At 45.3% G+C, this 12,320-nt stretch overlaps 1 protein-coding gene across 1 annotated transcript in view; it reads right to left on the minus strand.

The window, feature by feature from the left end:
• Positions 1 to 2,091: 2,091 nt before the first annotated feature.
• The window catches only part of LOC112249829 (glutamate receptor ionotropic, kainate 2-like), a 174,923-nt gene continuing 164,694 nt past the window's right edge, over positions 2,092 to 12,320 (minus strand). The window contains exon 18 of the mRNA XM_042321472.1: positions 2,092 to 5,204. Coding sequence (XP_042177406.1) covers positions 5,040 to 5,204 — 165 coding nt within the window. The 3' untranslated portion in view covers positions 2,092 to 5,039. The remainder of the gene's footprint in view (positions 5,205 to 12,320) is intronic.

A 12,320-nucleotide genomic window follows, 5' to 3' on the forward strand; every position in this document is an offset into this window, starting at 1 on the left:
ATGTCTAGAAATGCAGGAAATTAGTTTTAAAACAGCAACATTTTCGCTCAGCCTCATGGCCTAAATGTGTTGAATTGCAAGAATTTAGGCTTTCTACCCCCACAACAACAACACAAATCCAGCTAGAGGGGAGGTATGTATGTGCTTATTTGGCATCACCTATGACAGAAAAATTACATATTTACCTCATTTGTTGGATATTTAACAATTATTTACTTAACCAACAGTAAGATATTTCTGTCCTACTAATGCTATGTTTTATGGTCTCCACTCTAGCACCCTGCAGCTAATCTGGGCGTATGATTTTACTAGAGATAGCTTGAGCTGACAAATGATTGATGTCTTGGTGATAAAAACCAACAGCCACATTCCATTCTATGATTAGTAATGTGAGGGAGATGTCCCCGGTCGGACTGAGCATTCCATAGACAAGATGCGGTGTGTGTCACCGAGATAGAGAGAGCCTGGAGGAACAGAACAAAGGCCTCAGTATTCCTAATAATCCTGGCATCTGGGAAACTAAGACAAGGTGGGGTTAAAAACAACACCAGAGGCAGATGACCAGGAGATGAACCCAGAGTGGCTTATGATGCCCCTTGGTCTGCATGGGAGGGGTGGAACCAGCCATGATTAAGCATTTTTAGGTCTACTATATAAGGGCGGAAGGTGGTTAGAGCGGGGGCATTGAGCCAGTAACTGGAAGGTTGCGGGATCGAATCCCTGAACTGACAAGGTAAAAAATCTGTTGTTCTACCCCTGAGCAAGGCAGTTATGTGGATGTTGATGAAGGCAGCCCCCTGCACCTCCTCTGATTCAGAGGAGTTGGGTTAAATGTGGAAGACACATTTCAATTGGACAACTGATTATGTATCCCCTTTTCCTTATAAAAACAGCGCTGCATTTCTGTAAATGTTAAGCTCTCACCAACACACACTTCAGAGTGTGCTGGTCGACGGCTTCATTATTGCAATGATTAATCTATGTTAAATAAAGATGATTGCTTGAATAATTGTCTAAGTCTCACTCAGTATTGAAATTTCCACGACACACCTAACTTGAAGGTTACCTACCTAAGAGCTTCATAACATATTCAGAGCTCATATACGTTGCATCCAAAGCAGTGCATAAGCTATAAAACACATCAAACAACTGCAATATATGACCAACAGTATAAACAGTTGTGGACATATGACATTTTTATGTACCGTTTGTGAATGCAATATGTTCGGGTTTTGAATATGTTATGTGTTATAGGTCCTTATATAAGTATCAGGTACCCTAATATAGGAGGTACCCGATAACTAACTGACCCATGATGTTTTTCCCAACCGGTGGCGATCCACTGTAAGGCTGGTGTGGGCAGAACAGGCACCTTCCTGGCCTGTTACCTGGACCTGAAGGGGCCTCAGTGGGGACGAAGCCATGGCCCTGCGCTGACACACCAAGGACGGCTCCGTGGAGACCCATGGACAGGAAAGCTTTATCAAGGAGTTCTATACTCACGCCGCACACACACACACACACACACACACACACACACACACACACACACACACACACACACACACACACACACACACACACACACACACACACACACACACACACACACACACACACACACACACACACACACACACACACACTGGGGACCCATGGACAGGAAAGCTTTATCAAGGAGTTCTATACGCGCACACACACACACGCACAGACAGACAGAGGGGACCTATGAGAGAATACACAGACATGTTCTTGTTATTCATGCATCAGAATGACTTAATTGTGTGGACTTAGTTGATCATCAGACACTGTAGATTTTATCTTGCACGGACGCCCACACACACACACACACACACACACACACACACACACACACACCCCACACACACTCACACTCACACTCACACACACACACACATACACACATACACACATACATACACACACACACACACACACACACACACACACATACACACACACACACACACACACACACACACACATATACACACATATGCACACACACACAGCAACAATAAAGGTTAAACAGTTTACAAAGATAAATATAGTATCAAAAACAAATGAATAGTTATGAGTTTTATTTATTATATATTTTTTTGTAAAACCTTGCATCAATGTCAAATAAATTCTATTACCTCATTTTTGGGGGAAAATACAATTGGATATTTTCTGATAAATCTTCCAAATTATTATTCAACCATTACACGTTGTACCACTGAATCTAGCAGGTAGAAAATGACAAGCAATACTGGTAGAACAAAAACAACACATGGAACCCCCTCTATTGTTCCTAAATGGTTTCTTGAAATTACTCATAAATCCTACTTTCATTCATTCTTGTACAGCACAAATATTTTCAGAAACATCAACCTTTTGTATTTTGCATTTCACTTTCTGGGGATGGAACCTTTTAAGAAGGAGACACTCCGGGGTGAAGTTTCCCCTCCCCAATCCTAACCTCAAAGGGCAACTGAATGCAAAAAAACAACTTCTCTGTGCGGCATCGATATTAGTCAGAAACATTTATTCCAGTGCCACTTGATTAAAAAGTGTAAGTAGAATAATTTGGGTCAGTATATTCCAAAACTGAATTTTGTGAGATTTGTGTAACTGAGGTTGTCACAAATTACAACAGCGTTTGGTTTGGATTACATGCCCACTTTCCCACTAACACAGGATGGTAACACCAGAGGACGGGGACGGGAGAATGCATGGAGAAGCAGCTGCGCTGATTGCACTCTGTCCAATCATAGCAGTGAACCTCCAGACAGTGAGACAACTCTGTCCATTATGCAGAGCCTCGGACTCGGACTGGTTCACATAAGACAAGACATCAGCAATGTTATGTTGAAAGAAGACTTGGCCCCAAAGCCCTTTAAAGAGTGGCTGTTTTCTGATGTGTTTCATAGTGTCTGCAAGTGTTTTGGGAAAAAAAGAAATTGAGATGATGCGCACTTGCATCTCAACTGCCACTTGTCAATATTAAAACCCATTCTCGAGAGTCTTGTGTCCAGCCGCGACCTGTTTTGTAACGTGATTCCCTATGAAACACTGCCAGATAAACAGACTGCCAGACCCACACTGTGGTAATAGATAGTGAGAAAGTTGTAAAAAACTAAACGACACCGAAGCACGTCACCACTCACCAGCGGCTTGATAAGCTGATTTAACTATCGTGGCCTGCCGGCTCTATGTGCCTGCTTGCTACTACTAACGAGCTTCATTGACATACACAGAGATGGAACTTATCTAGTGATTTGGGGCACTGATAAACACTGTGTAGCAGCTTGTGCTTTACTTACGATAGCTCAACAGCTTGCTGATGAGTTGTAGACGTGTTCTCAGAAATCAGTCCTGAGAGCAGACAGCAGCAGCTGTCTCAATACCGTCTGCAGTCCACTGACTTTTTCATGCACATCTTTTAACTTTTGAAATACTGCACCAAAACCTTACAAAGATATAAGAAAATAAATCCTTGGCAAAAACGTCAAAATTCATGACACATTTCGTGATTTATCTTAGATTAATTCGGACTATTTTGAGGAAGTGCTAGTGGCTATATTGTTGCTATCATGACTCAAGAGGGACAAACAACAGTAACTGCAAGGGTACGATAAAGTGAACATAACACACCCACATCGAACAACAACCCCAAGACTCAAATCTCGTTTTTCTTAATTAGCAGCAGAGAAACATATGGAATTGGTGAGTTCAGCCGCTCTTCAACCATTAGTGGGAAAATGCAAAAGTGACCCACTATCAGCATCTAGGGGCAACTTCATCCTACTCTGAACGAGCACACCCTTCCTCTTTCATGACCATTGATAGATAAAAGACTGGATAGGTTTTTACCATATTGCTTCCACCTGTCAAGTCCTACCAGATCAGTGGTCATAGAGAAAAGGAGTTCAAATTATCGAGACAACCACTGTGTAGCTATGTAAGCCAGGTTTAGTAGGGAGATGGGGAGGCAGCTGTAGAACTGCCCCATGGAGCAGACAGTGTGGCCCTATGACAGAGGAGGAGAGAAGGGCCCAACACGGCACAGTGAGGAGGCCCCAGACCGGGGGAGGGCCCTGAATCACCAGTAGACAGAATTAGGAGTTGACACCCCAAGTTGGCACCCAAGTTGGCACCTGCTACATACACTATGTGAAGTCCACAGAGAATGCTACTCTGATAGAAAGTACTACAAAACTTTGTCTGCATACAAAAAGAACATTTTTTGTTGTTGTAGAAATCCTGCCTTTAAACAGTGGATATTGACACCAAATGGCAGACTGTAATGTTATTTTTGACACTGTACAGCATGTTTGTGGAGGCATTGAAAGTAATATGTCAGTTCTTTATGATGGCCGAACTTTGTCACGATGAAGGCATTACAGAAGATAAACAATGAGATCAATCAACATCAATGATTTAAAATGAAATAAATACATATGTTAGAAACTGGCTATCCTCTCTATTTTCTTTATACAGTTCTTATTCAACATTTGGCACTTTGTAACATTCCATATCATAATCACCTGTAGTGAGATCCATTTTGATCGACTGGACACACACACAGATTTGACAATAGTGTAAATGACATCAACAGAAAAACAACAACTCATTTCTTGGGATGTTATGGTCTCAAGGTGTAGTGTGATGCTCTGAACAGGTGTGTGTGTCGAGTCACTGACTGTGAAGACAGCCTCAACAGACCTGCATTTTGAGTTCTTCCCGTTTAATCCCCATTGAGATCCATCTCAAAGATCCATCCACCTCACAATCCTTCAACTTGTCCCCACAATCCTCCAAAAAGTCTCTTTCACAAAGCGTCGGTCACAGTGAGGTGACAGTCTACATTTCCACAGGAAACATCTCTACCATACTACCAAAGCTGGGGGCAAATGCAATATAGTTTCGGGTTACGTTAACATTGCGTCAACATTCATTCAACCCCTACAGATCCTCTGGCTGTGTATTTGACCTTGACGGGTGTTTTTGACCTTCCCTTGACCTTTTGCCCCCCATCATGCCATGGTCTCCTTGCCCGGCAGTCTTCTGTCATTCAACGTGTGCATGTTGATGACCTCCTCGGTCTTAACAATGACCGGCGGCTGAGGCTTCTGTTTGAGGCGCCGTTGGCACTTCAGGGAACCACGCAACTCATCCACCATGACACTACAGAAGGAGCGCTGGAGAGGGGGATAGGGGAGGGGAGAGGGAGGAAGAGGGTTGAGGGTAAAATACGTACAGAACTGGCAACATTAACTGACACACAATCAGTCTATGTAGTCCATGCAGGAATCAAACCCACACTGGAGTTCGTCAGTACCATGGTCTAACCCACTGATACACTGAGACTACCCTGGTAGGGGGTGATAGTAAGAGAGGGTGGGAGAGGAGGAGGATGGGGGTAGAAGGGGAGGGGAGAGTTGTAGAGAGGTTGAGGCAGAGGAGAGAAGATGAGGTAGCGAGAGGACGGGGTAGAGGGAGATGAAGAGTGAGAGTACGGGAAAGAGGGAGGTGAATAGTGAGAGGACGGGAAAGAGGGAGATGAAGAGTGAGAGGACGGGATGAGGGAGGTGAATAGTGAGAGGACGGGGAAGAGGGAGGTGAATAGTGAGAGGACGGGGAAGAGGGAGGTGAATAGTGAGAGGACGGGGAAAGAGGGAGGTGAATAGTGAGAGGACGGGAAAGAGGGAGGTGAATAGTGAGAGGACGGGGAAGAGGGAGGTGAATAGTGAGAGGACGGGGAAGAGGGAGGTGAATAGTGAGAGGACGGGAAAGAGGGAGGTGAATAGTGAGAGGACGGGGAAGAGGGAGGTGAATAGTGAGAGGACGGGGAAAGAGGGAGGTGAATAGTGAGAGGACGGGGAAGAGGGAGGTGAATAGTGAGAGGACGGGGAAGAGGGAGGTGAATAGTGAGAGGACGGGAAAGAGGGAGGTGAATAGTGAGAGGATGGGGAAGAGGGAGGTGAATAGTGAGAGGACGGGAAAGAGGGAGGTGAATAGTGAGAGGATGGGGAAGAGGGAGGTGAATAGTGAGAGGATGGGGAAGAGGGAGGTGAATAGTGAGAGGACGGGGAAGAGGGAGGTGAATAGTGAGAGGATGGGGAAGAGGGAGATGAAGAGTGAGAGGACGGGGAAGAGGGAGGTGAATAGTGAGAGGACGGGGAAGAGGGAGGTGAATAGTGAGAGGACGGGGAAGAGGGAGGAGAATAGTGAGAGGACGGGGAAGAGGGAGGTGAATAGTGAGAGGACGGGGAAGAGGGAGGTGAATAGTGAGAGGACGGGGAAGAGGGAGGTGAATAGTGAGAGGACGGGGAAAGAGGGAGGTGAATAGTGAGAGGATGGGAAAGAGGGAGGTGAATAGTGAGAGGACGGGGAAGAGGGAGGTGAATAGTGAGAGGACGGGGAAGAGGGAGGTGAATAGTGAGAGGACGGGGAAGAGGGAGGTGAATAGTGAGAGGACGGGGAAAGAGGGAGGTGAATAGTGAGAGGACGGGGAAGAGGGAGGTGAATAGTGAGAGGACGGGGAAGAGGGAGGTGAATAGTGAGAGGACGGGGAAAGAGGGAGGTGAATAGTGAGAGGACGGGGAAGAGGGAGGTGAATAGTGAGAGGATGGGGAAGAGGGAGGTGAAAGGTGAGAGGACGGGGAAGAGGGAGGTGAATAGTGAGAGGACGGGGAAGAGGGAGGTGAATAGTGAAGGACGGGGAAGAGGGAGGTGAACAGTGAGAGGACGGGGAAGAGGGAGGTGAATAGTGAGAGGACGGGGAAGAGGGAGGTGAATAGTGAGAGGATGGGGAAGAGGGAGGTGAATAGTGAGAGGATGGGGAAGAGGGAGGTGAATAGTGAGAGGACGGGGAAGAGGGAGGTGAATAGTGAGAGGACGGGGAAGAGGGAGGTGAATAGTGAGAGGACGGTAAAGAGGGAGGTGAATAGTGAGAGGACGGGGAAGAGGGAGGTGAATAGTGAGAGGACGGGGAAGAGGGAGGTGAATAGTGAGAGGACGGGGAAGAGGGAGGTGAATAGTGAGAGGATGGGGAAGAGGGAGGTGAATAGTGAGAGGACGGGAAAGAGGGAGATTAATATTTGAGAGGACGGGAAAGAGGGAGGTGAATAGTGAGAGGACAGGGAAGAGGGAGGTGAATAGTGAGAGGATGGGGAAGAGGGAGAGGACGGGAAAGAGGGAGGTGAATAGTGAGAGGACGGGGAAGAGGGAGGTGAATAGTGAGAGGATGGGGAAGAGGGAGGTGAATAGTGAGAGGACGGGAAAGAGGGAGGTGAATAGTGAGAGGACGGGAAAGAGGGAGGTGAATAGTGAGAGGACGGGAAAGAGGGAGGTGAATAGTGAGAGGACGGGGAAGAGGGAGGTGAATAGTGAGAGGACGGGGAAGAGGGAGGTGAATAGTGAGAGGACGGGGAAGAGGGAGGTGAATAGTGAGAGGATGGGGAAGAGGGAGGTGAATAGTGAGAGGACGGGGAAGAGGGAGATTAATATTTGAGAGGACGGGAAAGAGGGAGGTGAATAGTGAGAGGACGGGGAAGAGGGAGGTGAATAGTGAGAGGATGGGGAAGAGGGAGAGGACGGGAAAGAGGGAGGTGAATAGTGAGAGGACGGGGAAGAGGGAGGTGAATAGTGAGAGGATGGGGAAGAGGGAGGTGAAAGGTGAGAGGACGGGGAAGAGGGAGGTGAATAGTGAGAGGACGGGGAAGAGGGAGGTGAACAGTGAGAGGACGGGGAAGAGGGAGGTGAATAGTGAGAGGACGGGGAAGAGGGAGGTGAATAGTGAGAGGATGGGGAAGAGGGAGGTGAATAGTGAGAGGATGGGGAAGAGGGAGGTGAATAGTGAGAGGACGGGGAAGAGGGAGGTGAATAGTGAGAGGACGGGGAAGAGGGAGGTGAATAGTGAGAGGACGGGAAAGAGGGAGGTGAATAGTGAGAGGACGGGGAAGAGGGAGGTGAATAGTGAGAGGACGGGGAAGAGGGAGGTGAATAGTGAGAGGACGGGGAAGAGGGAGGTGAATAGTGAGAGGATGGGGAAGAGGGAGGTGAATAGTGAGAGGAGGGGAAAGAGGGAGATTAATATTTGAGAGGACGGGAAAGAGGGAGGTGAATAGTGAGAGGACAGGGAAGAGGGAGGTGAATAGTGAGAGGATGGGGAAGAGGGAGAGGACGGGAAAGAGGGAGGTGAATAGTGAGAGGACGGGGAAGAGGGAGGTGAATAGTGAGAGGATGGGGAAGAGGGAGGTGAATAGTGAGAGGACGGGGAAGAGGGAGGTGAATAGTGAGAGGACGGGGAAGAGGGAGGTGAATAGTGAGAGGACGGGGAAAGAGGGAGGTGAATAGTGAGAGGACGGGGAAGAGGGAGGTGAATAGTGAGAGGACGGGGAAGAGGGAGGTGAATAGTGAGAGGACGGGGAAGAGGGAGGTGAATAGTGAGAGGATGGGGAAGAGGGAGGTGAATAGTGAGAGGACGGGAAAGAGGGAGAGAGGGACGGGAGGGGAGGTGAATAGTGAGAGGACGGGGAAGAGGGAGGTGAATAGTGAGAGGATGGGGAAGAGGGAGGGACGGGAAAGAGGGAGGTGAATAGTGAGAGGACGGGGAAGAGGGAGGTGAATAGTGAGAGGATGGGGAAGAGGGAGGTGAATAGTGAGAGGACGGGGAAGAGGGAGGTGAATAGTGAGAGGACGGGAAAGAGGGAGGTGAATAGTGAGAGGACGGGGAAGAGGGAGGTGAATAGTGAGAGGACGGGGAAGAGGGAGGTGAATAGTGAGAGGATGGGGAAGAGGGAGGTGAATAGTGAGAGGACGGGGAAGAGGGAGGTGAATAGTGAGAGGATGGGGAAGAGGGAGGTGAATAGTGAGAGGACGGGGAAAGAGGGAGGTGAATAGTGAGAGGACGGGAAAGAGGGAGGTGAATAGTGAGAGGACGGGGAAGAGGGAGGTGAATAGTGAGAGGACGGGGAAAGAGGGAGGTGAATAGTGAAAGGACGGGGAAGAGGGAGGTGAATAGTGAGAGGATGGGGAAGAGGGAGGTGAATGGTGAGAGGACGGGAAAGAGGGAGGTGAATAGTGAGAGGACGGGGAAGAGGGAGGTGAATAGTGAGAGGATGGGGAAGAGGGAGGTGAATGGTGAGAGGACGGGGAAGAGGGAGGTGAATAGTGAGAGGACGGGGAAGAGGGAGGTGAATAGGGGAGAAAGGAAGCTGGCAAGGAGACAAGGGAAGAGTGGGAAGTGAAGAAGGGGAGAGGGATGTGGAGGACAGAGCGAGAACATGAGAAAAGAGGGTGAAAGAACATGAGAAAAGAGGGTGAAAGAACATGAGAAAAGAGGGTGAGAGAACATGAGAAAAGAGGGTGAAAGAACATGCGAAAAGAGGGTGAAAGAACATGAGAAAAGAGGGTGAAAGAACATGAGAAAAGAGGGTGAGAGAACATGAGAAAAGAGGGTGAGAGAACATGAGAAAAGAGGGTGAAAGAACATGAGAAAAGAGGGTGAGAGAACATGAGAAAAGAGGGTGAGAGAACATGAGAAAAGAGGGTGAAAGAACATGAGAAAAGAGGGTGAAAGAACATGAGAAAAGAGGGTGAAAGAACATGAGAAAAGAGGGTGAAAGAACATGAGAAAAGAAGGTGAGAGAACATGAGAAAAGAGGGTGAAAGAACATGAGAAAAGAGGGTGAAAGAACATGAGAAAAGTGTGCTTTTACCACCACCTTGGTGGTCTGGAGGACATAACATTTCTTATAACATCGTAACCTCATAACATAACATTGTAACCTCATAACATAACACCGTAACCTCATAACATATTATCGTAACCTCATAACATCGTAACCTCATAACATCGTAACCTCATAATATAACATCGTAACTTCATAACATCGTAACCTCATAACTTCGCAACCTTATAACATTGTAACCTCATAACATCATAACCTTATAACATCATAACCTTATAACATCGTAACCTCATAACCTTATAACATCATAACCTTATAACATCATAACCTTATAACATCATAACCTTATAACATCCTAACATCATAACCTTATAACATCATAACCTTATAACATTATAACATCATAACCTCATAACATCGTAACCTCATGACATCATAACCTTATAACATCATAACATCATAACCTTATAACGTCATAACATCATAACCTTATAACATCATAACCTTATAACGTTGTGTTAGCTAATCCAAGTTTATAATTTTTTTGTTGTTCTGATTAAAGAAGCAATAAAACTGGCCTTCTTTAGACTAGTTGAGTAACTGGAGAATCTGCATTTGTGGGTTCGATTACAGGCTCAAAATGGCCAGAAACAAACAACTTTATTCTGAAACTCATCAGTCTATTCTTGTTCTGAGGAAATGAAGGCTATTCCATGCGAGAAATTGCCAAGAAACTGAAGATCTCGTACAATGCTGTGTACTACTCCTTTCACAGAACAGTGCAAACTGACTCTAACCAGAATAGATAGAGGAGTGGGAGGCCCCGGTGTACAACTGAACAAGAGGGCAAGTACATTAGAATCTCTAGTTTGAGAAACAGATGCATCACAAGTCCTCAACTGGCAGTTTCATGAAATAGTATCCGCAAAACACCAGTCTCAACATCAACAGTGAAGAGGTGATGCTGGCCTTCTAGGCAGAGTTCCTCTGTCCAGTGTCTGTGTTTTGCCCATCTGAATCTTTTATTTTTATTAGCCAGTCTGGCTTTTTCTTTGCAAATTTGCCCAGAACAACAGTTTTCAGCTGTGCTAACATAATTGCAAAAGGGTTTGCTGATGATCAATTAGCCTTTTAAAATGATAAACTTGGTTTAGCTAACACAACGTGCCATTGAAACACAGGAGTGATGGTTGCTGATAATGGGCCTCTGTATGCCTATGTAGATGTTCCATTAAAAATCAGCCTTTTCCAGCTGCAATAGTCATTTACAACATTAACAATGTCTACACTGTATTTCTGATCAATTTGATGTTATTTTAATGGACAAAAAATGTGCTTTTCTTTCAAAAACAAGGACATTTGTAAGTGACCCCAAACGTTTGAATGGTAGTGTACACTACACTACACTACACTACACTACACTACACTACACTACACTACACTACACTACACTACACTACACTACACTATTCATGGGTTGCATGTTTCGTCAGAATAATGTTTTGAACGTTGGTTTTGGACTAATGCCCAACTGCATTCTACTCAATGCATCGAGCGCTGATGAAGTTTTGATCAATAGTGCATTTCAGTGGCTTGGAAATACAATACATTCAAAAGGAGGCAAAGAATTAGTCAGAAAATCTTTTTTCATCATTTTGATAATGGCAGATTGACGTTAAATGAAGTGTAACGTTAGATAGTTAGCTAAGATTGAGGGGAGGACACTCGTTAGCAATGCTATCTATTTTTAAAAACTTTGCTGGCTAATGACAACATTACCTTGTGTAAAGTAAATTTGATGACATGATAATGCTGGCAAAGTTGTTTCTTGCTAAACATTTGATTATTTTAGCAGTGTCATCGTATTTCCAGGCACTATAGTGTACTTTAGACTAAACAATCGTTAGCTGCCGTCCATAATGGCTGGACTGATCAAGACCTTAGGGCACCACATGGCGCCGGGTAGAGGGCGGCTTGAGAACATTCATAACAATGGCATGATGACGCGAACGAGTGACGGAGGTGCAACATGTGAATACTATGCTATATCACACTATACTATACTATGCTACATATACTACACTATACTATACTACTTCATGGTATTATACTACTACACTACATTATACAGTTCACTATACTATAATACGCTATACTACACTATATTATACACTACACTATACTACTATACTATGCAATGCTACACTATACTATACACTACACTATACTACTGCACTATACTATGCTATACCACAATATATTATACACTACAATATACTATACTACACTATACTGTACTATACACCACAATATACTATACTACTACACTATACTATACAGCACACTACAATACTTTGTTATACTATACTACCACACTATACTATACTACGCTATACTGTACACTATGCTATACACTACACAACTCATTCACAAGAAAATGCCATGCTATTTTATAAAGGGCTGTGAACCAGCTGGGAATACCTTTTATATCAGCCTTTACGTAGTCTGGTATGATTTAGCTTGTACATGGTTTTGGAGGCATCTACAGTGGCTTCAGAAAGTATTCACACCTCTTGACTTTTTCCACATTTTGTTGTGTTACAGCCTGAATTTAAAATT

The sequence above is a fragment of the Oncorhynchus tshawytscha genome, linkage group LG05, assembly GCF_018296145.1.
Source record: "Oncorhynchus tshawytscha isolate Ot180627B linkage group LG05, Otsh_v2.0, whole genome shotgun sequence".
Taxonomy (NCBI): domain Eukaryota; kingdom Metazoa; phylum Chordata; class Actinopteri; order Salmoniformes; family Salmonidae; genus Oncorhynchus; species Oncorhynchus tshawytscha.